Source organism: Erythranthe guttata, chromosome 2 (assembly GCF_056151865.1).
Source record: "Erythranthe guttata isolate IM_541 chromosome 2, IM_541, whole genome shotgun sequence".
Classification (NCBI taxonomy): Eukaryota; Viridiplantae; Streptophyta; class Magnoliopsida; order Lamiales; family Phrymaceae; genus Erythranthe; species Erythranthe guttata.
The window spans coordinates 7,465,947-7,493,703 of NC_142534.1; the positions used below are offsets into that span (position 1 = coordinate 7,465,947).

The 27,757-nt window shown below is 34.6% G+C and overlaps 5 protein-coding genes across 10 annotated transcripts; 2 read left to right on the plus strand and 3 right to left on the minus strand.

Annotated features, from left to right (window-relative positions):
• Nucleotides 1-3,802: 3,802 nt before the first annotated feature.
• LOC105958236 (uncharacterized) lies at nt 3,803-6,233 on the minus strand. Its single transcript, XM_012982239.2, has 2 exons — nt 5,803-6,233; nt 3,803-4,479 (listed from the first exon to the last, which is right to left on the minus strand). Exons 1-2 carry the CDS (start codon nt 6,134-6,136, stop codon nt 3,953-3,955), a joined length of 861 nt encoding a protein of 286 aa, XP_012837693.2. The 5' UTR covers nt 6,137-6,233; the 3' UTR covers nt 3,803-3,952.
• A 1,176-nt stretch (nt 6,234-7,409) lies between these two features.
• Nucleotides 7,410-10,590, plus strand: LOC148772237 (uncharacterized). 5 transcript variants are annotated; one of them, XM_088826684.1, is made up of 7 exons: nt 7,410-7,958; nt 8,133-8,194; nt 8,322-8,485; nt 9,138-9,157; nt 9,241-9,375; nt 9,773-9,910; nt 10,164-10,590. In XM_088826684.1, the coding sequence occupies exons 3-7, from the start codon at nt 8,340-8,342 to the stop codon at nt 10,415-10,417; spliced, it is 693 nt and encodes a 230-aa protein (XP_088682810.1). In that variant the 5' UTR covers nt 7,410-7,958; nt 8,133-8,194; nt 8,322-8,339; the 3' UTR covers nt 10,418-10,590. The 5 variants fall into 5 exon arrangements, 3 of the variants coding, with proteins under 3 accessions (XP_088682810.1, XP_088682807.1, XP_088682818.1); XM_088826681.1 differs by lacking the exon at nt 8,133-8,194; XM_088826692.1 differs by lacking the exon at nt 8,133-8,194 and having other exon boundaries at nt 10,206-10,590.
• A 4,791-nt stretch (nt 10,591-15,381) lies between these two features.
• LOC105958213 (GATA transcription factor 16) lies at nt 15,382-16,621 on the plus strand. The gene is made up of 3 exons (XM_012982216.2): nt 15,382-15,692; nt 15,779-15,877; nt 15,974-16,621. Exons 1-3 carry the CDS (start codon nt 15,648-15,650, stop codon nt 16,247-16,249), a joined length of 420 nt encoding a protein of 139 aa, XP_012837670.2. The 5' UTR covers nt 15,382-15,647; the 3' UTR covers nt 16,250-16,621.
• Nucleotides 16,622-18,908: 2,287 nt separating this feature from the next.
• GONST4 (golgi nucleotide sugar transporter 4) lies at nt 18,909-20,566 on the minus strand. 2 transcript variants are annotated; one of them, XM_012982240.2, is made up of 2 exons: nt 19,150-20,566; nt 18,909-19,072 (listed from the first exon to the last, which is right to left on the minus strand). In XM_012982240.2, exons 1-2 carry the CDS (start codon nt 20,150-20,152, stop codon nt 19,050-19,052), a joined length of 1,026 nt encoding a protein of 341 aa, XP_012837694.2. In that variant the 5' UTR covers nt 20,153-20,566; the 3' UTR covers nt 18,909-19,049. The 2 variants fall into 2 exon arrangements, with proteins under 2 accessions (XP_012837694.2, XP_088682827.1); XM_088826701.1 differs by having other exon boundaries at nt 18,909-20,376.
• Nucleotides 20,567-24,649: 4,083 nt separating this feature from the next.
• LOC105958170 (calmodulin-binding protein 60 B) lies at nt 24,650-27,472 on the minus strand. The gene is made up of 9 exons (XM_088826711.1): nt 27,349-27,472; nt 27,179-27,245; nt 27,047-27,087; nt 26,421-26,920; nt 26,142-26,302; nt 25,804-26,001; nt 25,570-25,693; nt 25,215-25,474; nt 24,650-25,123 (listed from the first exon to the last, which is right to left on the minus strand). The coding sequence occupies exons 1-9, from the start codon at nt 27,429-27,431 to the stop codon at nt 25,067-25,069; spliced, it is 1,491 nt and encodes a 496-aa protein (XP_088682837.1). The 5' UTR covers nt 27,432-27,472; the 3' UTR covers nt 24,650-25,066.
• Between the last annotated feature and the right edge of the window lie 285 nt (nt 27,473-27,757).

Below are 27,757 nucleotides of genomic sequence, written 5' to 3' on the forward strand. Positions count from 1 at the left end.
CGGCCAATAGATGGCCGATTCCGGCGACGGAGGAGCGACGGCGGCGCGGTGGTGGCCGCGGGGAGAGTGGCCGAGAGAGAGAGTGTAGCGGCTAGGGTTAGGGTTTTCACTTGTGTGTGTGCAAGACCTATAAATCTTGTATTTATAGTGTCTTGCATAAAACCCTAGCGGGCTTAAGTTGGACCGGGCCCAACAGCTTAAGTTCGCTAGTACTTTTACTTGCTCGTTTCTCTCAATCCAATGACCGAAAAATTGCAACGATTACATTTTCGGAATCATTATAAAGTCCTCATCATTACGAGTGTCAATTCTCATTTTCCAACTTTCTAAAAGTGGAAACCCTAGTTCAGTGCACTTTCTAAATTTGGAAACTTCCCGATTTAGAAAGTCCACTACAACCCTCGCCTATTCTTTTCCTTTTCTTATTCTCATTCGTAATTCCAAATTACGAATGTTGGACTCAATCGTATTGACTTCCAATTATGCAAAGATAAACTATTTTATCTCTGACCGTTTATTCAAAGATCTCATGTGCACGAGCAGTGTGACCCTCGATGGTTCAGGTGTAAGCTAGCCGTGGGCCCACAACTCTTTGTGGTCAAAACTCGTCCCTTAGAGTTACGATTAAGATGAAGCTCGTTTCACCTTAATCACCCAACGAATCAAGATTGGCGTCTAGCAACTACGCGTCATGATTCCCTAGATACAAATGAAGTGTCTGCAAGAACCTTCAGATATAGTTAACGTACAGTACGGTCCCTTCGATGCATATGTCCCGATCGAACTAGAGGCATTGGTTCATCGAGACCTCTTTATATGTTCGATGACGGTGCGATCGTTCTAAGTGTTGTAATCCTTACGTGCATGACTTAGAGAATCGAATTCTCTAATCATCACTTAGTCAGCTCTGGCCAGAGACTTAGAATGATTACAAACTTTCAGAACACACAGGACATCCAAGACTTTTCTAGCGATCGAATCCCCGACTACAATGCACAGACCTCCCACTAGATTTTGGACTGCACGAACACTGGCCCTTGGGATGGTCCTCGGTGGAACTCAGGGACAGGTCACGATACAGCTGGTCCTCTAGTGAAGTCACGGTGATGTCTAGGTCATAAGGACTAATGGTGTACAACTATACCATAGATATCTCTACTCGATTATTGGGAACCACTTAGAGATTTCTAGGGTGAGGGAGTTCAGTGAACTCGTCAACTTACGAGCACCCACTTATGCATGCCGATATCACAATACCGTTTACTGATGAGATGCAGTACACATACACTAAGTGCTAGTCTTAATGGGAAAGGCCGATATCCTCATTAGTGGCGTAACCCTTCGACTAGGAACACGTTTAACAGTTATAATACTTAAGTAAATATCTCACGATCCTAACAATCAATTACTAGTACTTGTAATAACTGTAAGGACTATATCTATGCTTGTGACAAAGGGACAAATATATAGAATGCCAAGGTGTTTTATCATTAATACGAATAAAAGTTCGTTTATTACAATAATAAATACGAAAGACCACAGCCACATGTTGGCTTGTTGGTCACCTACTCTAACAGCGAATTGATTCATGAAGGCCTTAGCAAACTGCCCAAAGGAATGTATGCTTCCGGGTGATAACAAACCGAACCAGGCTTGAGCCGGTCCAGCCAGAGTGGTGACGAAAGCGCGACATTTCACCCCTTCAGTGAGCTGGTGGAGTGACGCTGTGTTGTTGAACCGACTCAGGTGCTCGGCAGGATCCGACGTGCCATTATACTCGAACAAAATGGGCCGATAGTTTGGTGGTATAGGGTCGTTATCGAGGTGCCTGGCGAAGGGACTAGACCCTTCAGGAGTCCGTGTCAAGCCGCTCCGCAAAGCCTTTAATTTGTTTATATCTCGCCTCAAGCTGTCGACCTCGGTCCTAACATCCTGACTATTGCCTTCTCGGTTCTCCGAGTGACTATCGCATTCATCCTCAGCTCGCTCTTCGTTCGAGGGGCGCCTAAGGTCCCTCCTAGGCCTGTTGCCCTGGGGTAAAGATTGAGTGTAGTTCCGGATGGCCGTGGTGATCATGTTTTCCACCTCGTCTTTGGTGTACATACGCTCGTTCGGAGGTTGAGCCGGGGCTGTAACCGGTTTTTTCGAAGCGGCTTCACCATTTCGAAATCCGAAAGAGGGGCTACCCGAGAAGAGAGGAATCCGGCTCTCCTTTTCGGGCGTGACCAGACTGCATCCTGACTTATCCTTCAAGACAGACGACGGATCGTCGATGGGCGTATCGCGGGCTACGGCATCTAGTTCCTTTTGTAAATTTCGGGCAATGGTGTCTCCTTCTTCCATTGTTCTCTACGTTTATTAGCTCAGATCTGGACTTTCAGGGGCAGATGTGATGTTTTCCTGAAAGTTGTATACCCAGAACTCTAGATCCCTTTCCCACAGACGGCGCCACTTGTTTTAGTCCGTGGGGCTTCCGTCTTCTTCAAAACACCTTGATCCGTACTCTGATGGTGGTACGTGCAACGGCGGGAGGAGTTCCCGACGGGAAAGCTCCGACGATCAAGTTAGTAATCTAAAGAGATAAGTATATGTGTGATATTGTAGTGAAAAATAGTGTATTCGGGTGTGTGTGTGATTAATGGTCTCTCTATTTATAGATGAGGAAACCTTGGCCTCCAAGGTTTCCTTTTTTAGGGTTTGCCTTCCCCTCAAGTCAAGTGTTTTGGGCCTTCATTGTTTTGGGCCTGTTCTACCTCGTTTTGGTACTGGGCTGCGAGCTATGGTATTTCCAAATCGTCATTGGGGAATCATGGTTCGACATTTTTCCTTGTATTGACGAATTGGGTCTTTTTAGTTCATATATACTTGTTCCGGTCAGAATGGCCCGTATCACAATCCGTGCTACTTACATAGTTGCTTTTATCCTCTCCCAAGCCATCCATGCCATACTTTACTCCGATGGCGTTCCTTTTTTTGTTTCACCATCTTTTTTAAACGGCTGAGGTGGTTTTTGCAGACGTTTTTTCAAAGTGATTATGAGTTTTTTAGTATTTTAGAAAAAACTGATTTTGAATAAAAAAAAAAAAAAAAAAAAAAAAAAAAAAAAAACTTATAATCACTCTGGAAGTGCAAACACCACCTTAATCCCACTTTGCACCCTTGAAATGGAGCTTTTTGGCACTTTGCACCCTTAAAAAATAATACAAAACTTTGCACCCTCAAAACACAATAAATCATTCACAATGCACTCTTAATTGAATAATAAAGGATAATTCATTTTTTTATTGGTTTTTATTCCGGGGTGCAAAATAACGAATTAAATTGCTTCAACTTCCAACCTAATTTCGAGGGCACAAAGTGTGAAAAAATAAAAATCACACCGGATAACTGGAAAAAAAAATATATTCTTACAAAATAAAATCAAATAAACTTTTATCACTAAATTATTCGAGTGATAGATCTCTTATTGTAGTTGGTGGAAATATTAGGTAGAAATATTTGGAAGAAAATATGATTTTTTTCGTATAATATTTTTTTGTGATAATTTTTTTTAAAAATACGACTAAAAATATTAAATTACCTTTATAGACTTTAAAAACGCATACATGGTGCATTATTCATGATATATTGTGGTTCAATGGTGCAAAGTGCTATTAATGTTTCAATGGTGCAAATTGCCCAAATAGTATATTTCAAGCGTGCAAAGTGGAATTAAGCCTTTTTAAACCAACACAAAATGCAGCTAAGACAACCAAAACAAGTTCAATAACCAATATACACAAGGCATGTAAAACACAAAATCTGTTAAAACACAAGAGAGCTGTATAAATTACCAAGTTAAAAGCATTAGCTTTCATAATCAATTCATAGACAACACTTAACAAACAGTCGATTCTAATACATATCCAATATATAATTAAACAACCACCACGACAAGAGCCTTATTACAAAACTAATTCGCCCTAGGTGCAGCCCATTCAACTCTAAGGATAAGATTATCGTAACCATATCCATTAAGCTTATTGATTGCTCTCTCACCATCTTCTCTGCTGACAAAATTGACAAAACCGAAACCTCTGCTAGTCCCAGTTTTCTGGTCAATGGCAACATAAACTCGACTGACATTTCCAAAAGGACGGAAAAGCTCGAGCAAGTCGGGCTCCCTTGTATCTTCAGACAGGTTAGTGACCCTCACAGAGTTCTCTTCATTCCTACGTCGCATGTCACTACCACTACTTCTCTCAGTTGTACCTCCTCTCATGCTAGGTGGCACATAAGCTCCCTTTGTGACACCTGTCGCAGCATTACTGTCTGTTGTTGGCTTATCAACGAACGTATCGGTTGGCTGTGAAAGATCCTTGTAAGGGCATCTTGAGGTCCAGTGGTCACCCTTCTTACCGCATGACCTACATACCATTAGTACAGCTCCTCCTTGAGCTAAAGGATCTAACGAACCCTTGTTGTCTTCTTGTTTAGTTCCTATTTTTTTTAATTCACAAGTTAGATTTATACGGTAAACGAAAATGGGAAACGTTTAAAGGGAATACCATAAAAATGTAAATCGAAAGCAATTAATTTACTGGAGAGAATATCTAACTACCAGGTGATGAAGGAAATACTATATAATTTGCACAAGACCAGCAATTTACTAAATCTAATGACGGTGGTATGTTGTGTTGCGTAGAAGATACCAAAATATTTGGAGATTGGAGTTGTCGAGTGTTCTTGCCATTTTTCATTAGATTGTTGCATAGGTCATAATAATATTTTCTAATAACGGAGAATTATGAGGATTATACGTCCATATTTTCTAACTAAACGAACATTTCATTTTGCAACTTTTCACTCCCTCATGTGTCCTAAGTTCGCATTATGTGGGATAGGTGGTATCTTCATCCACCATGACTTTTATTAACGACCATAGTTTCAGAGACTGGCCCTTTTCAGACAACTTACTTAATCACCATCAACATCTCAAAAAACTGTAACTCCAAAATGGAGGAACAGTGTAATTGTCTAGCCCGCCAATAATAGAGAAAGGTGCAAATCTAACAGAGCAAAACTATGGTATGATGCTTGCTACTTGCTCAATGTTAATCAACAGAAGTTTAGTTGCGTATTGATGTTTTTGTGCAACAGGGTAAGAGTAGGTGGGTCACCACCTCATTCTAGAATCATAAATGAACTTAAAAACAGGTGAGCATGGAAATCAAACAAGAATAAAAGCGCGTAATCTACAATGACAACTTATGTTCCGGGCTAAGCAACAGACAATGGTAGATTCCAAGGATTAGTTTTATTAGACACCAAAGCTTGAATCAATCCCCGTTGATAGTTTCACATGAATAGTTATCATCTTTCGGTTTTGGTGAAACCAATGAAGAAAAAAAAAACATTGGCATCCTATACAAAGCATGTATCTTCATCAAACAAAGATTGTTTTTTTACTAACATGAAAACAGGAAAAACAATCAAATCATTCTATCTAATGGATCTTCTACAGGAGAATATAGTATTACAGTACACAGCTAAACATATTTGAACCCATTTTCTACAACTTAAGATTGGCAATGAAATCAAATAAATAAGGGAAACAAACAAACAACAATGATTCCCCATAAATTAGTCTAAGAAACAAACCATAAAACATCCATCAACTATTCTTAAACCAAGTCATAATAACATTAAAATTTGCACTCCTGCTGTTAATTAGGCGTGTTTATGCATCGGATATATATAAATAACAAAATCTTTAATTAAACAGAAGTGAAAGAAATATGCAAAGACAAACAGCGCGTGTACCTGGGGCGCGTGGGCGTTCGAGAAGAATCTCTTCGGTGGAGACCATAGTGAGACGGCTGCCGACGTCCTCGTGAACAGCGTCGCCGAACTTGGGCCAGGAGCGTCGCTCGACGGCGCGTTTGCTGAGGAGAGCGTTGGCCAATTTGCGGACGCGAGAAGTGGTGGTAATCTTAACCTTGTTGCCGTCATCGTTGAACTTGAACTCAACAACCTTCTTAATCCCGTTCTCGTTGGGTCCGATCACCTGCTTCGGCGGCAAAAGGAAATCCAGATCTTCTCCGTCGTCCTCCTCCAGCTCTCCCCATCGGACCTTGCTTGGTTGCATCACCGTCATACCTTTTTCACAACCTCACAAAATTAAAACTAGGGTTTTCAGATTGTGGGAGATTAGGAATTTCAACCTTTTTACACTCTTGAGTTACAATGAGGAGTAGGGCTGTGCGTTGGTTGGTTTGGTTAAAAACCAGGCATAAAACCAACCCAACCCATCCAACCAACTTTGGTAAATATTGGAAACCGTTATCGACCCAACTTACATGGGTTGGATGATGGTTGAAAACCAAATTAATGGGTTGGTTGGTGGTTTGGTTGATGGGTCATCCATCTAAATATTTTTTAATTTTTTTTTAATATTTTATTACTTGTTACAACGCTATATCTTTTATAAATTAAATGCGACTAGTTCAATAATATTCAAATAAAAGATTCAAAACATTACGTGCATATATATTGCAATTAAACATAACTAGTTCAACAAATAATAATCGTCCAAATATTTAGATTGTATGTCTTAAAATTAAAATAGTTCAAATTAGATAATTAAGTTAGATTTATTGCTTTTAGGATTTTGGTCAATATTAAACAATTTAATAAATGTGATATAAAATAGAAATTTGAAATTAAAAATATTAAATATTTTAATTAAAATTAACAAATAATAAATTAATGAATAAAGTTGGTTGGCCGATATTAACCGACTAACCAACTTTTTAGCATATTAGAAACCATTATCGACCCACCTATACATGGGTTGGTTGACATTATCGACCCAACTTAAATGGGTCGGTTGATGGTTGATTAACCATCATAAATTGTGGGTCGAAAATGGGTTGGTTGATGGTTAAAACCGATCCATGCACAGCCCTAATGAGGAGGTCCAAAATTCTTTTTCCTTGTATTTCTGACCCATTACAGCCGGTTTTTTATAAGGAAATACAGTATTTTATTACAAAAGATACTATTTTAATTGAATATAATTTAGTCTTAAATTTTATTAATTTAAATATATTTTTAGCAATACTAAACTCATTCAAATGTATTAATATAAGTTTATGATTGTGAATAGGACCGGCAATTGAGTCGAGCCTAACCTAAGCTCCAGGGGCGAAAGCAGGATTAGAAAGTAGGGGAGCTAACTAAAATTTCGAATTCGGGGTAGCGCCCTGAAAAAAAATTTAGGTTCACAACACATTGCAAAAATAGGCTAATATTGCGAATTTTTAATTAAAATAATATATATATATATATATATATATATATATATATATATATATATATATATATATATATATATATATATATGTACAACTCCCGTGTTTTGTCCTCCTTCATTTCTGATGGATTTTTTTTTGCACTTCTATTCCCAAAACGACGTCGTTTTGGTCACATCCTCCAATCACCTCCCAGATTTCTTTTCTTTTCCGTTTTCTTTGAAGCTGCTCGAACCATTTCATCGTTTATGGTGGGGCCTTTTCCGATTTTCTTTCTTCATTTTCTTTTTCCTCCTTACGTGGCTTCTCTTCCTTCCTCCAACGATGATTCACCGATGAATTCTTAATAAAACTTATTGTGTGAGGATAGGCTTCCCCTCCTTCTGTCAAATCCAATACCGACTTAACTCCAACAAAATTGTCTCTTTTTCTCATGTTCTTTACAATTTGCCCAATTTTGCTTCCACGAAATCCCCTGCTTCTTCACTGTAACACTGTCACCCCGTGCTCTTCTCTTTAACAAATATTCTGGATAACCGTTCCGGTCTCTATTTTTTCCCTCCGTCTAAAAAGTTGCCGCCTTACACCGCCGTTTACCGTTGATGCCAACGGCGTTGCTCCGCGCACCTACCTCTTCCAGCCTCAAGGCCGTCAATTAACTGTTGGGTGCGCCCCTTTTCTCCCTCTAAAAATATCTCTTTTCCCGATATTTTTTTTTACAGAATTTTCATTGTTAAATCCTAAATTCTTTTCCGGTATGTACTAACTCTCATTGCTCTATGCTGGCGATACTTTTAGCGACAATACTGACTATTGTAATTATATGGTTATGTTTTTTAGACCTGGGAATGGCAGGGGTCATTTGCTTCTCGAATTTGTAATTTACTGTGTTTGTGAATTGGGTATGGACTGTTACATGAATTTGTGAAATTATTTTTAAGTTTGTGAGGACTGTGCGAGCATTTGGGCCATTGTCAACGGCATGTATTTCTCTTCCTATTCATTTATTTATTCCTCTCGGTCTTGCAGGTGTTTTAATATATTACTATGGATTCAAGAGAAAGGAAGAGGTTGCGTGTAAATAAGCGCCGACGTGATCGCTACGTCTCCACGAAGCGTGCGTGCTCTCCTGCTCAGTCCAACTCCTTTACTCTCTTCTCCTCTTGCTTCTTCTTCGTTGGCTCTGGGCGATGGTATGCTGGATTTTTAATATTTTTCCATTACTTATTTCTACTGTTTCTATTTCAAATAATAATTCTCATCCGATACTTACGTTCCGTTCAATTGTCGGAGAAGTTATTTGAGTTCTTTGGTTGTTCGTGTGATCTTTTAAACGTTCAAAACTCTTCTTTTAGACCATTTTTTGTTTATATCTTTCATGGTTAAAAAGGTGCTGCTACTGCTTGCAGTCTACCTTCAAAGCCTGCCAATTTTTTTTAAATTACATGGTTATGCATTTCGGACATGGTAATTGTAGGGGTTATTTGCTTATCTATTTTATAATTTTATTGTCTTTGTGATTAGGATGTGGAGTGTTACACACAAGGATATGTATTTTTTAATACTTTCGAAGTTTGAGGGGACATTGTATTTGTTTGGTTTTCAATAGCATGTGTGCTCCCCCTTTTTTTTTCTCCTTTTCTGTTCATTTTTTCTCTTTCTGCTGGCTCTTGCAGGTGTACCACAATAAGAAAATCTCAAATCAGTCCTATCAATTAAACTAGAAAAATTTAGGTACGAAAAAAAATTTACAGATTAAAAGACATTGACATATTAGTAAAGCAACAAGATTGATAAGAATGTAGCATCTGTAGACTTACTTGTAATTTGTGTGCATTATTTTAGGTTGGAGCAATTCGGTTCTTGTAAGTTATACGCGCCACTGCATTGCATGGTTTTCTTGGTGTTCATGTTCAATATTATGTCCTCACAAATGTTCCTGATTCAGTAGAAATGAATAAAATGTTACGTACAAATGAGCGCCAACGCAATCGTTACGCCTCCAAAAAGCGTGCTCGCCTGTTGGCTCCACCTCCTCTGGTCCCTTCTCCTCTTGCTTATTCTTTCTCTATTTTCGGCAACGGTTCGTTCAATTTTTTTTTCCGTGTACTGGTCCATTTATTTTCATTTACAATATATTTTTATTTTTAGCTACTGAGTGCAGTGATCTTCATGTTTCAAAATGATGGTTTTTCTGCTGACAACTTTGGTTCCAATCATTTTTTCTACAATTTTCTTGATTCGTTTACTTTTTTTAAGTTCGTTTAACTCTTTCTGTTGCCCTTTTTTTGTTAACGGGTACAATGCTATTTAAACAGCCTATTTCTCATTATTGAATATTTTTCTTTCGCTTTATACGCCGTTTTCTACTGCATTTTGTACCGTTTTGTTGTTATTTATTAAAATTTCTTTCTCATTGATTTACCTCGCTCGTAGTTTTTAATGCATTAAAATTATTTTTTGTTTTTGATGCTTTGTAGCCGTTGTTGAACCTCAGGTAACTAAGAATAGGTGCATTTCTTGTAATGAGAGCGCCCGTGCCCGGTATGCATCAATGGATACGGGCTGCAAGGAAGGACGTATTGCTTGCGCATCGGCTGCCTCTTCGTCTGCTACTGGTATTTGTTCATCCGGATCCTGTAGTTCAGTATTTGTTGCATATTGTGTTCCTAAATTTTCTTCATTTTCTTAAATTTTAGTTGTTATTCCTATTGGCCTTTTTGAAAGATTGATTTACGGGTTGTTGCCCGTGTGATCCTGTCTATCTCTTCTGCTGATGGTTTCGTTGCATTTTCAAGTGTCTACCTTGTTTTATTTTTTCAGCCTGTTTCTCAAAACGTTAAGGTTGACCATATACTCTTATATGCACAGACACATTAATAAACAGTAGATATAATCAAAAAACTGTTGCAGCCACTCTATCTGCAAGACTACCACGCATTGAATCAAGAAGCACCAACTACAAATATGCATCTTCTCGGTTAGCAATAAGAGATAAATTGGAACAACTTCTTGCTGATTTTAGCACTACCGCAGCTGTACGATATAGATTGCGAAATAATGGCTACTTTGATCTTCTTGAAGAACTTGGTGATGAAATTGAACAACAGTCTCATTCTGGATAGTTCAAACCAAATACAAAAGAATAATGATGACCGCGGGTATAAAGCTTGAATACGGAGGTATAATTAGAATTAGAGTTTCTCTTTTACTTAAGATAACAATATTATGCTAGCCTTATGTTTTCTGTATAACTATTACCTATTTTATTATGAATATAGAACTCGTTCCGCACAAATATTATCTATTTTATTATGCACATAGAACGCCAATTTTAGGTGCAACCCATCATCAATCCGTTCAAAATAACCCGTTCAACTTCATATAAATGCGTTCCCAACAAAAATAATATATACTTGTGCAAATACGTGAACGGGGCACCGGCACCGCGCCTTGCGCGGTGCTCCCTATCTAGTATATATATATATATATATATATATATATATATATATATATATATATATATATATATATATATATATATAATTTTATCATATTTCAAGCATGACAAAAAAATCTAAATTATTCTAATAATATATTGCACTTTAATGGGATAATGGGATTTATGGCACCGTCTCATATTATTTTTTAGAGACGTTGATATAAAAAAAAATCAAAGATCGATAAGTAAATATTCATAAATTTTATTTGAAATAGTACAAAGTTTTAACCATTTTATTTTATATTTTTATATTAAATATGATATATATATCTATAATTTATATAAAATTATGGAGAATAAACAAAAAAATTAAGGGTTAAGACCCATATTTACAAAACTTTTGGGGGGCCAAAAGTAATATTAAAAAAATATAATGCCAAAATAGCTAAAAAGATATTTTTTTTTTCTTGGGGTCAACTGCCCCCCTGCCCCTTAGTAGTACCGCCACTGTGAAACTCGATGACTCGACCCGATTATATTTGAGTCGAACCTATGTTTTAGTGAGTCGGGTCGAATGTGGGCCATTTCACTAAATCCAATTTGTTTATGAACCGAGTTGGAACCTACTATGACTCAACCCGAATAAGGCTCGACTGATTAAGTTAATATTAAAATATATAATATATTTATTATTTTAATGATGTAGCTCAACATACAAATTACAATTTACAATCGTATAAGATTATTTTATTTTCTAAAAAAAAAGAAAAAAAAAAAAGAATTAAGTGATTGCAGTGGCAATGGGTAAAATAGGGATCAAATACAACATACCCATCCAAATCTAATTGCTAATATTTATCACAAAGATTTGAGAATATAAAACATTTTTATTATAAAAGATCCTAATCTTTTTCTTTTTCTTTTTATACTTCTTTCAGTATTGTTTCTAAGTTTTTTCCAATAAGTTGCAAAGATTGTTTAGGCTTTAGGGTTTCTTTAAATTGGCTTTAATGATGGTAAATCTTGTTTATCACTTATTTTCAAATATTTTTTTTTAATTATTACAGTTTTAAAATAACGAAGCACGATATAAACCTGAAATCCGAAAAAAATATATGAGCCGAGCTTGAACTTATACTAATGAGGTCCGATAGTATATAAGCTTGAGCTTATGGTAACGACGCTCGGTGGTATGTGAATTTGAGCTAACCCAAGCTCGACTTACATGACCCGATTGTCAGCCATAATTATGGATATCTGTTTCTCCGTGCGTTGCACGGTTGACTATTATAATTTATAAGAGGGGAAAAAATATTATTAATAATCACAATAAAAAAAAAATTACACAACATAAAAAAAGTTATTAGTGAGAGTATCCAGAGTAATTCATAGTTCCATTATTTGATAGATCTAAATATAAGTATATAACTGTATAATTGAAAAGGATTGAACAAACAATGCCGTGGAATATAATATATAACAATAATTGTGTATGTATATTAGTGTCTCGAAATTAAAGGAAATAAAAAAAAAAAAAAAAAAACTTCGTTACAAAGATTGTTGATATATACGTAGGCAAATATAGCTACGATACAATTTCGTAGTTGAAAATCAAATTTCAAGAAAGAAGGCAGGGAAACTCCGAAAATTGGAATCATGCTACTTCAAAGAAAAAAAAAGAAAAAAAAAAAAAAAACCAATAAAAAATTTGCTAGTTAAAATTAAAAGGCATCCATACACATTAATAAAGAGCTTATTGTATTTACTACCACTGTGAAATTCACGACTGCGCAATTTCCCTCTGTCATAAAAAATTTAGCAAATACCCCATGTGTTCATTAGTCAAAGTCGAAAACTTCCTTGGAGCTGATCGTGTGTCTCACTCGCTTTTTGTGCGATTTTTTCTTCTTTTTTACCCATGAAATGACAAAAACATCCTTGGGGTTTTTCGATATAAGAAAAGCAGAGTCCTTAAATTGACAATTTTTAAAGTTAAAGAACTAAATTGAATTTGTGAAAACATTGCAGAAATTTGAGGGATTAAATTACAATTTTACAGAATTTAATTAAAATCCACTCTAACCCTGTCCCGCCGCCAACAACAATCCCCCTCCCGAACCCCACATTCATCTTTGTTGTTGAACCAAACTGCCGGAGCAAACTAGGAATCAAATTCAAGCAACAACCACCTATCAAAATCAGCTACAAAACCAGCAATCAAATCAATTTGGATGAGGGTACAATGACGGAGATGGGTTGTTACTTGTTAGGGATCAGGTTGAAGCAGAGTTTACTAGTTGAGAGTTTTAGTCCACCATGTTTCAAAATCAGAATTTTAGTCCTGTAAGTTACAAAAGTTGGGAATTTTGGTCCTCTGACCTGCTATGACAGGTAATATGATGGTTGGTTGAATGAGTTGGCATTTAAAATATAAAAATAATTTAGGTGATGTGGCTAATGAGTTGGATGGTTTTGGAAAAAAAAAATGATCCTTAATGTCAAATTCACCAAAAAAATGAGGAAAATTTAACATATTAATTTATAAATTTATTTTTTTTGTTATATTTGCACAATAAACCATTGAATAAAATCTACTATTTCTTACAAAGAAAATAAGACTATCTAATGTTTAATTAATATTTCTTGATTTTTATTCATAAAAATAGTAATTAAATTCATATTTATCTAAATATTTCATTTTTTTAAAATCTGTACTTAGTGACTACGTGACATTGAACCAACAATCAAATTCAACATAAAATCGGAAAAAACTTTTATTAAACCTAGTTGTAAAGTTAAATGACATGCACAATCATAATTAGTATAAGAAATCAGATACAAATTTACGAATTAACCAAAAAAATAATAAAATATATTCAAAACTCTTTTCAATTAAATTTACCAAAAAAGCATTGTAGAGCCTCCAAACATAAAATACAATATCAAACCAAAAATAACAAATATTCATAATGAGTAAAAAGATATAATTAATTACTATTTTTATCAGTTGAAAACTATGAAATTATTAATTGAAGAATAGTTACTACAAAAATGTTTCTTCCATTCATCAAATAAAAAAATAATTTGATGGTATATTTTATTTCCCTCCAAAATCGTCCAACTCATTAGTCACATCACCTAATTTATTATTAATCTATTTATTTTTATATTTTAAATGCCAACTCATTCAACCAACCATCACATTACCTGTTATAGCAGGTCATATGATAAGAATTCCCAACTTTTGTAACTTACGGGACTAAAATTCTTATTTTGAAACATGGTGGACTAAAACTCTCAACTGGTAAACTTACGGGACTAAAAAACCCATTTTGCCAATTATTTTTTATTTTTGTAAAAACCCAAGGCTTAACCTACTTGGGGTATTTTTGTCTTTTAACAGCAGGTCAACGGTCAAAAGTTAAATGGGTCGAGTATGCATCCTAAAAATAAGCATAGAGGAGGGTATTTACTAATTTTTTTTATGACACGGATAAATTGAACAGTTACAGATTTCACAAAAGTAGTAAATGTAATAAACTCCATTAATAAAGGGCATAAAAAATTGTTTTCGATTGTAGAGTAGAAAATGCGGATGAATCATCAGAGATTGAGCATAAAAGATGCAACCTTAGTAACAATTCAAAAGGTTAGATAGAGAGATTGAGAGAGAACCAATACCTTGGCGGCATTTTTAAAGTTGATCTTATTTACAGGCCTGGTGGAAGCAATTTACGACATGCCACCATAATTTATTTTCTATCACGAAGCATTTATGAAGTCATAACACGCGGATATGATTTTTCAACATGCGCGCGCTTATACACATTTGTAGTCCAAATCGACTACTTTAAAAAAAAAATGTAACCATTGCACCGGGATGTTCAAGAAAAAGCTGGAAACACACAAACAAATTTCCTTCACCGTAAGTAGAAAAAGACGTGTTCTCATGAACTTAAACAAAGTCGAACAAAAAAAGAAAAAAATCCGGGATTGTGTCCTGGTTTGTTATGGTTGTTCATCATTAAGGATTTTAGCTAATGGTGTAAATCAGGAGGGATCAAATTGGAATTAGCACCTTTCAAAAATTCTAATTTTTTTCTAAAGGAAAAAAAATGATTCCGTTTATGAGAAAAAAAAAAGTGAAAAATACTTCGAAAGTGAGAACTTTGAAAATTGAAATAAAAAAACTTGTACCAAAAACTTAAAACAAAATTATGATAGGAATCAATGGGGTTCGGACTTTCCCAAATTTAGTCACCAAGCATATAAATATATAAGAACATTGATACAATAAGTGTAATTTTAGAGGGGAAAAAAATCGTAATTTTGAAAATATTTTCAGTAATTAAATCAGATCAAAAATTAGAATCTAATATGTATTCTATTTCTATTAAAAAAAAAAAAAAGTGAAAATCGTAAATCAAATTTCAAAATTTGGAATGGAAAATATTATAGAGAAATTTAGTTCCAATTTCAGTACCCGAATTTTCCTATAACATATAAGTAGTAATTGATTAGTGGATATAATAGACTAGTATTATATTATAATGGTGCGGATGAGAATTTGGGAAGAAGTGAGGGATCGAGGCATGCAAGATGACACGTGTGTCATATTATGCCCGCCAGAATAATTTAACACTTATTATTGGCGGGGAGTGTGAGGGCCTTTTCCGTCATTTCAACAAAATCCCAATTAGGGTTCTATTTTTGCTGGGGTGGCACCTTCTCAGGTCGGTTGCTGCTCAATTTTTCGCTACCGCTGCTTTCTTTCTCTTTCTTTCTTTCTTTCTGGGTTTTTTTTTTCTCCTTTTTGCCTCCACAGATTTCAAGTGTTGTTCGAACTAAAAAAAAATTGGTAATTCGACATTTATTATTATTAGTAGTAGATGATGAAAGAGTAGTAAATAGAGATGATGATGATGATGATAAAGGAAGTGATGGAATCTGGGCAAAAGGTGAAAATAAGATACTTGATTGATCATTTTATATTACACCTTTTGTAAATTTAATGGGTGTTTGTTTGTGTAATTGGTTTATGCAGGAAGAGGGGGGTTTGTCAGATACGACAAACAAAAAGAGTTGCTCTGATTGCAAAACCACAAAGACACCCTTGTGGAGGAGTGGCCCATCAGGCCCCAAGGTTTGGTTTTTATTTCATTTCATTTATTTATTTATTTATTTGAGATTTTGTTTTTGATACTGAATTTTGTTGTTGAATTGAATGGTTGATTTTCAGTCGCTGTGTAATGCCTGTGGGATCAAACACAGAAAGAGGCGGCCCACTCCGGCGGCGGCGGTGGAAGGGTGGAAGAATGAGGTGAAGAAGGGCAAAATAGGGAAAACAAGGAAAATGATAAAACCATTGGGGGAGAAAGTGGAAATTGAAAATTCGGAGAGAACAAGTGGTGGTGTGAAGAAGAAGAAGAAGAGGCAATCACAATCACAATGGGGAGAGGTTGAGAGAGCTGCCCTGCTTTTGATGGCTCTTTCTTGTGGTGCTGTCTTTGCCTAATTTTCAATTATTCTCATTCAATATTTATTTATTAGTGTGTGTGTGTGTGTGTTTGTGTGTGTGTCACACCAAATATATATATAATAGACTAGTAGTAGTAAGTAGTCAAATGATCATAAGCTACAATATTTTTCACATCAATGTGGAAAAAGGGCCTATGTTAATAATAATTAATGGTTTAGGAGTTGTTAGTTAGTTTTAGCCTTTTTCTTGATAGGTATGGTTTTCTAGAATATCCTCCTCTTTTCCTTTTCCTTTTCCTTTTTTCTTTTTTTTGTGGGTGTGGGTGTGTAGGAACATGGAATTGGAATTGGAATTGGAAAAGGGAATTGTAATTATATCTTATAATCAAATGGGGTTTGTAAGGCCAAATTACAAGTGTGCCAGCTTATTATGGTTCATGTTGTTAATATATTAGTCAATTTGTCACACTAACATCATTACTTTCAATCAAAAAACACTAACCAGTTGAGACTCAATAGATGATTGACTTTAGTGTCAGCTGGCATATTGAGATGATTGAAGTTGAATTTTGAAGAAATAATAACAAGACAGTTAACTAGTTATATCATACACACAACAAAGATCTATCCTTCATCTGACACACCCACCCTTGATATATAATGTTTTTCTTTTGTGAATGGCAGCAAAATCCAGTGAATGAAAACAATAGCTGTAGACAATAATTTCTTACAGTTAAATAAACTTGTGCTTACTAACAAAAGAAATAAGATAGTGGTAACACTTGCATTCAAATCCCACCCTTTCACTGCAACATCAGACATTTATAAGCAGCTGTTCGAGTTTTCTGGTTCGGTTTTGGTTCTAGAAGGTGCAAACTGACTTGGATAAACTAACTCCTCTAGTACAAAACACACAAAACCTCAAGTTTTATCACCTCACTCACACTCATAATGTATATACTTATGTTGTTCGCCCGTAGAAATTGCCAAAAAAAAGATGCCTGTACAATAAACATTGCTTTAAATCATATGAAAATCATGTTACCGCAACCAATTTGTGTCCCTAGTGCAACTATTCAAATTACAAAACAAGTAGACATATGAAGTTAATGCATTCTATTCATGTTTTTCAATTTCACATGTGAATTCAAGCAAGCAGGGTACTTCTCTATCAAGTTTCCAAATCTCAAACTACAGTTAACTACAACGAATTCTGTTTCAGGAATTCATCAAAGGCTGCAGACTGCAGTAAATAATTGCGGGAAAAAAAAACAAGAAGAAATTGTACGAGTAATTAACAACTAACATTACAAAATGCAGAAAATAGATGGTAATACTGATAGGTAATGTTGCCATGATTGCCTTAAATGTGAGACATTCCGAGTAACGGCAGCCAAGCTAATTCAAACTAAAAAAATTCCTTATAAGCAGGGGCGAGTCCACCCTTGGGCAAGGGTGGACTCAAGCCCACCCTCATTTTTTAATTTGCCCCCTATATTATATCATATTTCTATTTAGTCCACCAAAATTTTATTAACTAGTCCACCCAAAATTTCAATTAATGCAAAAGAAGCCCCATATTTTATTAATTAGCCTACCCAAAATTCAAATTAATACAAAAAAGTCCCAAATTTTATTAATTAGCCCACCCAAAATCCAAATTAATACAAAAAAACTCTAAAATTTGTTTTTTTCTTTCTTTTTTTGCGTTTCTCCTTTTCCTATTTTCAAAAAAATCCTAAAAAAATCTCGGGGGCGCTGCCCCCAAACCCCCGAAAATTGAAGCCCCCCCTGTACCGAATTCCTGGACTGGCCACTGCTTATAAGTCCTCCATCCAATACATTCTTAATGGAGACATATATTTAAGAATTACGAGAGACTTTTGAATGAATGATCTTAAAATATCTACTAGATAATAGAGTTCCAGCAAATACAAACACATGCTATATAATAAAACAAGAAAAAACCACAAGTACCAACTATACCTTTATTTCATTAATCATTCTCCAGTTAGCACATTTACAGGGTAATTTATCACACAACAATAAATGATTTTTCTTCACAAAGTTCATTAAATTCAACCTTCCTTCCCTTGTACCAATGAAGATTGGTAACCGCTAAATACCAGGTTAGAAGCTTTAGATGATAATAAATTCGTAAACAAAAGATGCTCGCAATAGTTACTGCACTTATTTACCTTGTTGTGGGACGAACAATATCATCTTACAACAAGCGTACGAGCGTTCTCTGCATTCTACAACCAAATAAATGTTTGAACTTGAATCTAGAATATTTTCTTTTCCAACATAGAAACAAACAACTGATTTTTATTTCTAGGTTTTTGCAAAAAAAATGCCTAAATCAATAGAAGGCACACTCGTCTCCAGTAACATGCTTATTCACAAAAGTGCTTACACCCACAAATGTGTAACCTAGTTCCCCAATATATTCAATTACACATAATCCTTAATAACACAGCAATTGAAAATTAATTATGAACTCATAAAAGGAGAAGGTGGATTAGGAAAAAAAAAACATAGGCCATTATAGAAACATATCTAACTAGAACGAATAACGGCAAAATCGAAACAAACCAAATACCAGAAAGAAAACAGAATTGTTCCCCATTCACGGTAAACTATATAAATTCAGCCAAACTCCACAGAGGTACCAATAAAAGCGAACGGCAAACAAATTTCTACTAATCCTCAGCATCAATTCATATAGAAAAATATATTTGTCTGTTACATTTTAAAGCACATATGCATTTATATAGTAAAAACTAAATCATTCCATACATATAAAATCCTGGGTTGAATAGTTGAAAACATCTGAATTACAAGCCGTGTGAAGTCTCATCTGCAGCATCCGAAACATAAAAAAAAAAAAAAAAATTAAAAAACAAAATCATATACCGGAAATTTTACCAGAAATACCTTTCTCTTCATCGAGATCTGCTTTATCATCCTTAGTGTCTAACTGCTTCGACAATGCAGAGTTCGAAGCATTCCCAACTGCTCCGGTTACAGACTGCTGATAAAGAACCCCTCCGGCGATTGTCATTAGCAAACACAGCAAACCAAACGGAGTCGAATGCTTATCCCAAATCAACACGTTTATAGCCACGGTCAAGAATTTGTTCACCACGCCGGTAACCGTAAACGCAGTGGCGGAGATAGCCTTTCTTGCTGCGAAACCGAAGAAACTGATAAGCAGCCCAAACAGGCAAGATAAAGACACCGCGGAAAACGCGACAGGCTCGAACAAATCGCCACCGCTCGACGACGACGACAGCGCTGCAAACACGTCGGCGTACTCCCCGGTTATGATCCAAAACAGGGGTGCCATCATCAACGACAGCAGATTATTGTAGAACACAAACCCCCATGTGTTGAGGCCGAGATTAGTCACCATGTGCTTGATGTACACCATCTCGGTCGTAATCGTGACCAGATACGCGAAAGCCCACGAATACGCAGTCAGAGTGAACCCGTTATCGGTGGCTACATATCCAACAGCACCACCTAAAATGACGACAAGAGAGACGAACGTCAGTTTCGAAGGGCAGGGCTGCTTCCGGAACGCGGTATCGGCGATCGCAACGAGGAGCGGTGTGAGAGATCTGAAGACGATGAAAGTATCGACATTTGCGTGGCGAAGGAGATTCGTGTTGGTGAAGATTGCGAGGAAAAAGACGAATGCTGCGGGGAGAAACTTCTTTGCGGTTTCGACATTGAAGGGATCGTGGTGCAGGAAACCGAATTTGCCGAGAACCCAAACGCCGAGTGCGGAGGTGAAGTACTGAAGAGCGGTGAGGAGGCCCGGGTAATTGAACTTCGTAATGGCGAATTTGTTGATCACGGCGAGTAAGCTCGAACACAGTGCGTAGCCGATAACCAGACTGCTGGTTGCGTAGTATTGCTTAGATGCCGACGCCATTAGGGTTTCAGAAGAAATTTCACTTGAATTTGAGCTGAATCTGAGTGCGCGATCTAAGGGTGAAATCGAAGGAGCAAATGCGAATCATTACCTTAAACAAGTCAGTGAACACATCTCACTAGGAATAATTGTGAGGAATTCAAACAATTTGGGGGAAATCTATTGAACGGGGAAAAACCCTAACGAAGAAAACTGAGTAAATGAAGGGGGTAAAATTGCTGTAAAAAGGACAAGCAGTTATGGGGAAATACAGTACAATAAATAAAATTTGAGGAAAAAATGTATATTAGATTGTAATTTGCGACCGACACAAAGGAAAAATGAAGAAGAAGTAAATAATGGTAAATGAAGAAGTAAATAATGGGATGCAGAAAAGCAGATGGGTTGGGTTTTTTTTTTTTTTTTTTATAATTAGCAGATGGGTTGGTTGGTGAGGAAGAATAAATGGCAAATTGCAATTGATTAAAATATAGGGTAAATTACAAACACCCCCTGAGGTATAGTCAAATTACAAAAACACCCCTCTTGTTTGGATAATTACAACCACCCCTCAACTCCTCAAATTTAGTGAAATCTTCGAGATTATATGGAATATTATCACTTTTGTACCCGTTTTATCTCATTCAAACTCTACATTATGAAGCAAGATGATCATAATATCTGATTTTTAGCTTGTATATATCAGTTTCTGGTGCATCGGAAACTGTATTTTTACACAAAACGAGTACAAACTAGAGCAAATTTCACGGAATCTAGATGATTATGTTGAATTTGGCACCATAAGGGTGGAGGTGTAAGAAAAAATCATAGTTGAGGGGGTAGATGTAATTATCCAAACAAGAGGGGGATTTTTGTAATTTGACCATACCTGGGGGTGTTTGTAATTTACCCTTAAAATATATTATAATATTATCAACTGTTTCCCCCTTTTTTTTTCTCTCACTGAATTTTTCACTGATGGTGAGCAAATAAAATTTCGCATGAAAACTAATTTACAATGATTTTATATATACGAATTAAGGGTTTTTGTGCATAAGTCTCCAACCAAGGATCTTTATTATTGTAGCTATAGGGGCTATATCTCTTTTATCAATAAGTCCATCATTTTAATATTTATTATAAATGAAGGAAACTTTCATGTATATGCCAATATTACCCCAATCTTTTATCCTCAATTTTTAATTATAACCCCAATTTAATCAATTTTATCTACAAAAATCCAATTTTGACCACAAAAATCCAATTTTGACTTTTTTTAGCATACTTCAATATGCTCCAATTTCATCCTTAACTTAATTTAATCTCAATTTGACCCCAAATTTCACAAATTATTCAATTTTGACCCAAACTGTTTTTTTTTTCAAAAAAAAAACAATTTTGCCGCCGGTCTTCGGCGTTAACTTTTTTTTTTTTCTTTTTTCTTTTCTTTTCTTCCGGATTTTTTCGCAGGTTTTCGGCGTTGATTTTTTTTAGTGTTTTTTAGTGTTTTTTTTTTTTTTTTTTTTTTTTTTTTGTTTTTTACCTCCGCCGCTAAACGTTGACCGTAATTATACTGTCACTAACAGTAAATTAACGAAATTATACTGTCAATGACAGTTAATTAACGTACTTGTACTGCCATTGACAATACATTTATGTAATTGTTCTGCCGTTGACAGTAAATTAACGTAGTATTAATATTTTTTATTTTTTGTTATTTTTTTTATTTTGTTTGATTTGTTGATAAGTCAACGTAATTATATTACTGTCGTTGACAGTAAAATAACTGTAAACACAATAATATTACTGTCAACAACATTAATATTATTATTTTTTTGGGTTTTTTGTTTTGTTTGAGTTATTCACGGAGTAAGGTAATAATATTACTGTCTATTATTGTAATATTACTGTAAACACAATAATATTACTGTGGTTGACGGTATATATTACTGTTGTTATAGTAATATTGTTGTCAACCACATCAATATTATTATTTTGTTTGGATTTTTTTCTTTGTTTGAATTATTCACGGAGTAACGTAATAATATTACTGTCTATTATTGTAATATTACTGTGGTTGACGGTAATATTACTGTTTTTATAGTAATACTACTGTCACTCACAGTAATATTAATTCTTTTGGCTTTTTATTATATTTACATTTGTTGAACGGTCAACATAGTAATATTACTTTATTACACAATAATAATGAGTTTTGTTGTGTTAATATTATTGTGCTAGAGATTAATATAGCAATATTACTATGTTAAACTGTAGTTTAGTTAATTTTACTGTGTTTAACAGTATTAACAGTAAAATAGTTAATATTACTGTCAATCACAGCAATATTGTTGTTTAAACGAAAAAAAAAAGTTACAGAAAGAAAAAAAAATTCGAAAAAGTCAACACCGGAAACCGGCGAAAAAATCCGGAAGAAAAAAAATAAAAAAATTGAAAAGTCAACGCCGGAGACCGGCGGGGAAAAAAAAATTTGGGAAAAAAAAAGTTTTTGGTCAAAATTGAATAATTTGTGAAATTGGGGTCAAATTGAGGTTAAATTAAGTTAAGGATGAAATTGGAGCAACGCCGGAAACCGGTGAAAAAATCCGGAAGAAAAAAAAATTGAAAAGTCAACGCCGGAATCCGGCGGGAAAAAAAAAATTTGAAAAAAAAAACATGTTGAAAAAAAAAGTTTTGGGTAAAAATTGAATAATTTGTGAAATTTGGGATCAAATTGAGGTTAAATTAAGTTAATGATGAACTTGGAGCATATTAAAGTATGAGAGGTTATTTTAGTGCTTTATAAAAATCTGGACCATATGTGGACTTATTGGTAAAGGAGATTTTTATCTTGATCTCTTTATGAATAAATACCCATTGATGGGTTTTTTATAATCACCCCTACAAACTAAATGTTCAGTTTGGTCCGTTTAAATTTATTATTTAAAATAAAATTCTGAAAAAAAAAAAAAAAAGAATCCAATGAATTTAAAAGGGTGGTGATAAATGCACGACGAGTTTTAGTAAATGTAGGACATTTTATTTTAAAAATTCAATAGCGGATACTTATCCTATTTTACTTTGTCAAATCTTTTTTCTACAAGTTTTAAACAACATTTTTGTGGGAGAATATCACACGAAGAGTGTTAGTAAATGTAGAAACTTTATTTAAAAATTTAAAATCTAATATATCTCATCTTAATTTTTTCAAACTTTTTTTTATAAGTCTTCATCGACATTATTTATTTGTAATTTTCAGTGTAAATATGTATATCTCTCCATCTTTACCTATCCATAATAAGTATGCATCTTCTATCTTCTTTTGCATTTTTTGTGTTTTGGTTGTAAGTTTTGAATTAATTCAACATACTAATCTAGAAATCAAATAAATTTAATTATACTCTTATCGAATATGAAAAAACTGAAAATTGAGTTTTCTTTAGATGTCTTTGAGGCTGGACATTATAGAGAATAAATATAATCATGTAGATGATTAATGATAAGTAGAAGATGAGAATTATTTTTTATATAAATTCATAAATTATCCACCACCAAACTAATTAGAATATTAAAAAAAAAAAAATCTACCATTTTCCTCAAAAATATTTACCACATAATCCCACGTTCTTGAAAAAATAAATTAAAAAGTCTTCTGTCGAAAAAAAATAATATTTTTTATACTATTGTTTTCCGTTGATTAAAATTTGAAATATAAGTTACTTTTTATTAAAGTAATATGTAATTTAACTTGAAAATATACACTTTTTGTTGTTCGTTATGTTTGCCACTAAATCAAATTTGGTCTTCAAGCATATTTGTTCGCGTAAATTACCACATTTTCACGTCGTTCAAGTAAATGTTAGTGGCTAGTGGTGAATGAAATCACGCACGTGATGGACACGTGTGCCCCATTTCATCAAATTAAGGCCAATGAACGGAGGGGACCAAATGTGCCATACCATGGTAAATTGAAGGATCAAAAGTGTGTTTTGAAACATGCAGAACTAAAAATATTTAAGTGGTAAACACTAGAAGTCTAGAAGCTATGATTATACTTTTTTCCCAATTAAATTTAAGGTTTTGTTTCTTCAGGAAATTACACAAAAGTCCTAACAAAGATGAAAATTCCTATATTTCCATCCAAATATTTTATATTCCACAACAAAGGAGTTTTAGTTATAGAAATTAAATTTAGAATACATTACGATTTACGAACACCCCTTTCAGGTAGGGTTAATTTTTGGAAAAACACCTATGTTGTTTGTATTATTATATTTACCCCCTTCAGGTGTGCACCGTCTAACATTTAGCCCCTAGCGACCTCAATTTTAAGATTATATTCTAGATTCCAATAATATTCCTTAACTTTTTTCTATTTAATATGGGATGTTTTTGTAATATTTTGAAGAAAATATCTAAAATATAATAATTTTATAAATATTGCATGGCTGATTTCTGTGTACCAAACATTTGATTTGGTGCATCAAAACACCTAACAAATGAAAAAAAAAGGATGTATTATATACCAACAAAATCTGAACTTAATTGAATCCCTAATTAGGGCACTTGGATGGGGGAGGTTTTGAGGGGGGGATTTCAAATATCTAAGAAAATTCTACGCAATATACTCGTTCGTCCGTCCGTACGTCCGGATGGTTTTTCCTGCGTGCGTTTCATTTCGCAGCTCTAAAAAACTTAGATAGTATTGCGTAGAACTATTCTAAATCACTCCTCTACTCTCACAACAAACTATATACATACAAATTAGCCCTTTGCTGCATTTTCAGCAAAGGGTTCATTCGGAGGCACTCGGAATTACAAACTATCTTACACAATCTAACCTATTTTGAATCGAAGGATAATATTATTACATTACATTCTTAAATATAATCGTTGCGTTTTTCCTTTTTTCCATTTTCTTGCTCCAAGAAAACATTAGTATATATTCCCACTTCCATAAGTTTGCACCACCTTCTTTTTCGCTTTCGGTTCCTGATGACATATATATATTCGAGAATTAAAAGAATTTTTAAAAAAATAATTTGATGATTGCCCGGAATTCCATGGTGATAGAGTCTATTACCTTAAAATTGTTATGGACGGTGAAATCGAGCTCCTTAGTTGATAGTTGAGATTCCGTGTAGTAGTTGCCTCCGGAAGCTTCCCAATTAGTGTGTTCTTCGACGAAGAATCCTCTAGGAGAATCAATACTCATCCCAAAATTATTACTGTTTGTAAACGTTGGACTTAGCCCTTGCATTTGCGAACTCTCACCCAACTCAAACGAACTACGAGTCGATGAAGTTGTTGTATGAATAGGGTTCATCTGCAGTCCTAATTGATCTGTGAAAAAAAAAAAAAAACAGAGTTATTTTTAAAAGAAACTATATTTGCTGGCCAATGGAAAAAAAAAAACACGAGTTTGATAGTTGATGTACCTTGTTCGACATGGAAATTTGCATTGCCGAAAAGCATAGGGTAAGTTGTAATTGGTATCGGGTCAAAAATCTCAATTTCGTTTGAGTTTTTATAAGCGTGCTGCTTCAGATCTTCCACCATTCTCTGTCGACATAAAGATTTAAGGAAATAAAAAACGACGAGTTTCATTACATTAGTGTTGAAATTGAAAATAACCAAAAAAAGTGTTACGAGGATAAATAAAGAAATGAAACCTTTTGATACACGTTGAGATTATCGGTCGAAAGGAAATTGTGAGCATCGAAAGTGACACCAATAACCTTGTAGATGGAGTTGAACAACAACCCCGTTCCTTGTGCACTCCGATAAACGTATTTCTTGTCATCTAAAATACATGTTTCAGCATGTTTAATAATCGTCTCCCATTTCTTGCTTTGAACCTTACCAAGTACCTGCATATCAACCAATCAATCAATCAATCACGTCCCGTTTATTTAATTCTCCAAAAATATATTTTTTTTTCTTTTTCGTCATTTCAATATCATTAATCAACCTAAGTAGTAGATATATTTCAAGAAAATAAGTATCTTACAGAGCGTAGAGACAATTCGTTTGTGACGTACAACCTCAAGAAATCCCTAATGCAAGAAATTCCAAATTGAGTTAGTCGTTTATGTGACGCTCCATCTTTAGCTATCTTCTCCAACCGCCATACTTCATCGTCCAAGCTTGGCGGATGGTGCTTCTGGTATGCTGACAAAATAGATACATATATATGTATATAATGTATGCATATCAGTTCATCAAATATTTTTCTATGGTTAGTTATATCTACTTTAGTTTTATAAAAAAAAAAAAAAATACTACTTACATTCTCCACGATGGTCTTTAACTTTAAACGCATTACTTATCCCTTCTCTAATGCTCGTTTCTTCACAACCGGAATGCACTTTTACACCCAAACGAAATCTGCCGCTTCTAATCCAGCTGGAGTTATCGGTGAAGCTGACATCGCCAATATATCCTACTCCATCATGCAACGGAACTACGAGCTCTCCGTTCAACAGTGGCCTTTTCCCTTTTCTGTTTTCCACTATTTTTCGATCAAACTCTTTTTTCGACCATTCTTCTTGATTTTGATCATGGACAAAATCACCGTCAAGCACATTAATTTTCACCTTGATCGAAGAATAGGGACCGGACGTTACTAATTTTTCGGAATTAGAATCGTACAATATTATTTTTACCGGGCTTCGATCTTCGGACATAATTCTACTGCCGGTGAATAGTCTGTGGGGCAATTTACTATCGAACTGCAACTGCAGTGTTCTTGATCCGGTCGGGCATTCGATATTATTACAGTTGGAGGATCTGCAATAAATATCCAATCGAAAACAATTTTCATGCTAAAATAATTGAAGCAGGAAAAAGAAAAACGGAAAAGTAAAACGATGCAAAATATGAATGCACATAATACGTAAAAGTGATTAAACCAACCCCAGAAATGGATCGATTACACGGTTCACTTCCTCTTTCACCTGTTAAACAAAGACCGCAAACTAATTAAATATACAGAACCAAAGTTGTTGATTCTATCACAAGTAATTGAAATAACATAAATATTTATACCCATTGGCGCATGCGGGATTCGAAGTGTGGCATATACTCATGCAGATCCCGAGCCCCTTTAAAAATACTGAAAATTCATGATATAAAATTAGAAAAAGGAAAAACGATAAACGAAAATGCATAACAGAATAACAAAAAAAAAAAAAGAAATGAAGTAATAGTGAACCGACGTCGAAAGTAAAAGTCGGCGTTTGATCGGATGTTCGGAATCTGTGACACCGGCCCCTTCCTTAAGCGGTCGTTTCGGTACCATCAAAGCTTAGAGAGCAAAAAAAGAGAATGCTGAAAAATGTGTTGAAGCAAAATAACAAATTTGAATGCTTAAATAGGCAAAAATTCTGGAAACTACATAAGAAGCTTCATTAAATTAATGTATAAAAGAAAAACAAACAAAAAAGATTGTTAATCAGAAAGTCAGAGTCAAGCGCATAAATGTAATAGTTATAGAAACAGAGTATGTATCTATCTTTCATTAATTTAAGCATTATTAGGCCACAAATCAAGTGTGCACAAGTCAAGCCTTTAATGTATTTGCTGCATCATCATTATATTTTCTTGGATCATGAAAAAACAAATCTT

Excerpts from the sequence above, each read along its gene's own strand:
- LOC105958236 (XM_012982239.2), bottom strand. The coding sequence starts at position 6,136 with ATGACGGTGATGCAACCAAGCAAGGTCCGATGGGGAGAGCTGGAGGAG. Across the intron at positions 4,480-5,802 it reads CGAACGCCCACGCGCCCCAG|GAACTAAACAAGAAGACAAC; the intron begins GTACACGCGCTG and ends TAAAAAAAATAG.
- LOC148772237 (XM_088826684.1), top strand. The coding sequence starts at position 8,340 with ATGGATTCAAGAGAAAGGAAGAGGTTGCGTGTAAATAAGCGCCGACGT. Across the intron at positions 9,158-9,240 it reads GTTGGAGCAATTCGGTTCTT|TAGAAATGAATAAAATGTTA; the intron begins GTAAGTTATACG and ends TTCCTGATTCAG. Across the intron at positions 9,911-10,163 it reads TGCCTCTTCGTCTGCTACTG|ACACATTAATAAACAGTAGA; the intron begins GTATTTGTTCAT and ends TTATATGCACAG.
- LOC105958213 (XM_012982216.2), top strand. The coding sequence starts at position 15,648 with ATGATGATGATGATGATAAAGGAAGTGATGGAATCTGGGCAAAAG. Across the intron at positions 15,693-15,778 it reads TGATGGAATCTGGGCAAAAG|GAAGAGGGGGGTTTGTCAGA; the intron begins GTGAAAATAAGA and ends TGGTTTATGCAG. Across the intron at positions 15,878-15,973 it reads GTGGCCCATCAGGCCCCAAG|TCGCTGTGTAATGCCTGTGG; the intron begins GTTTGGTTTTTA and ends GTTGATTTTCAG.
- GONST4 (XM_088826701.1), bottom strand. The coding sequence starts at position 20,152 with ATGGCGTCGGCATCTAAGCAATACTACGCAACCAGCAGTCTGGTTATC.
- LOC105958170 (XM_088826711.1), bottom strand. The coding sequence starts at position 27,431 with ATGGTACCGAAACGACCGCTTAAGGAAGGGGCCGGTGTCACAGATTCC. Across the intron at positions 27,246-27,348 it reads CGCCGACTTTTACTTTCGAC|TATTTTTAAAGGGGCTCGGG; the intron begins GTCGGTTCACTA and ends ATGAATTTTCAG. Across the intron at positions 26,921-27,046 it reads GTAATCGATCCATTTCTGGG|ATCCTCCAACTGTAATAATA; the intron begins GTTGGTTTAATC and ends TATTTATTGCAG.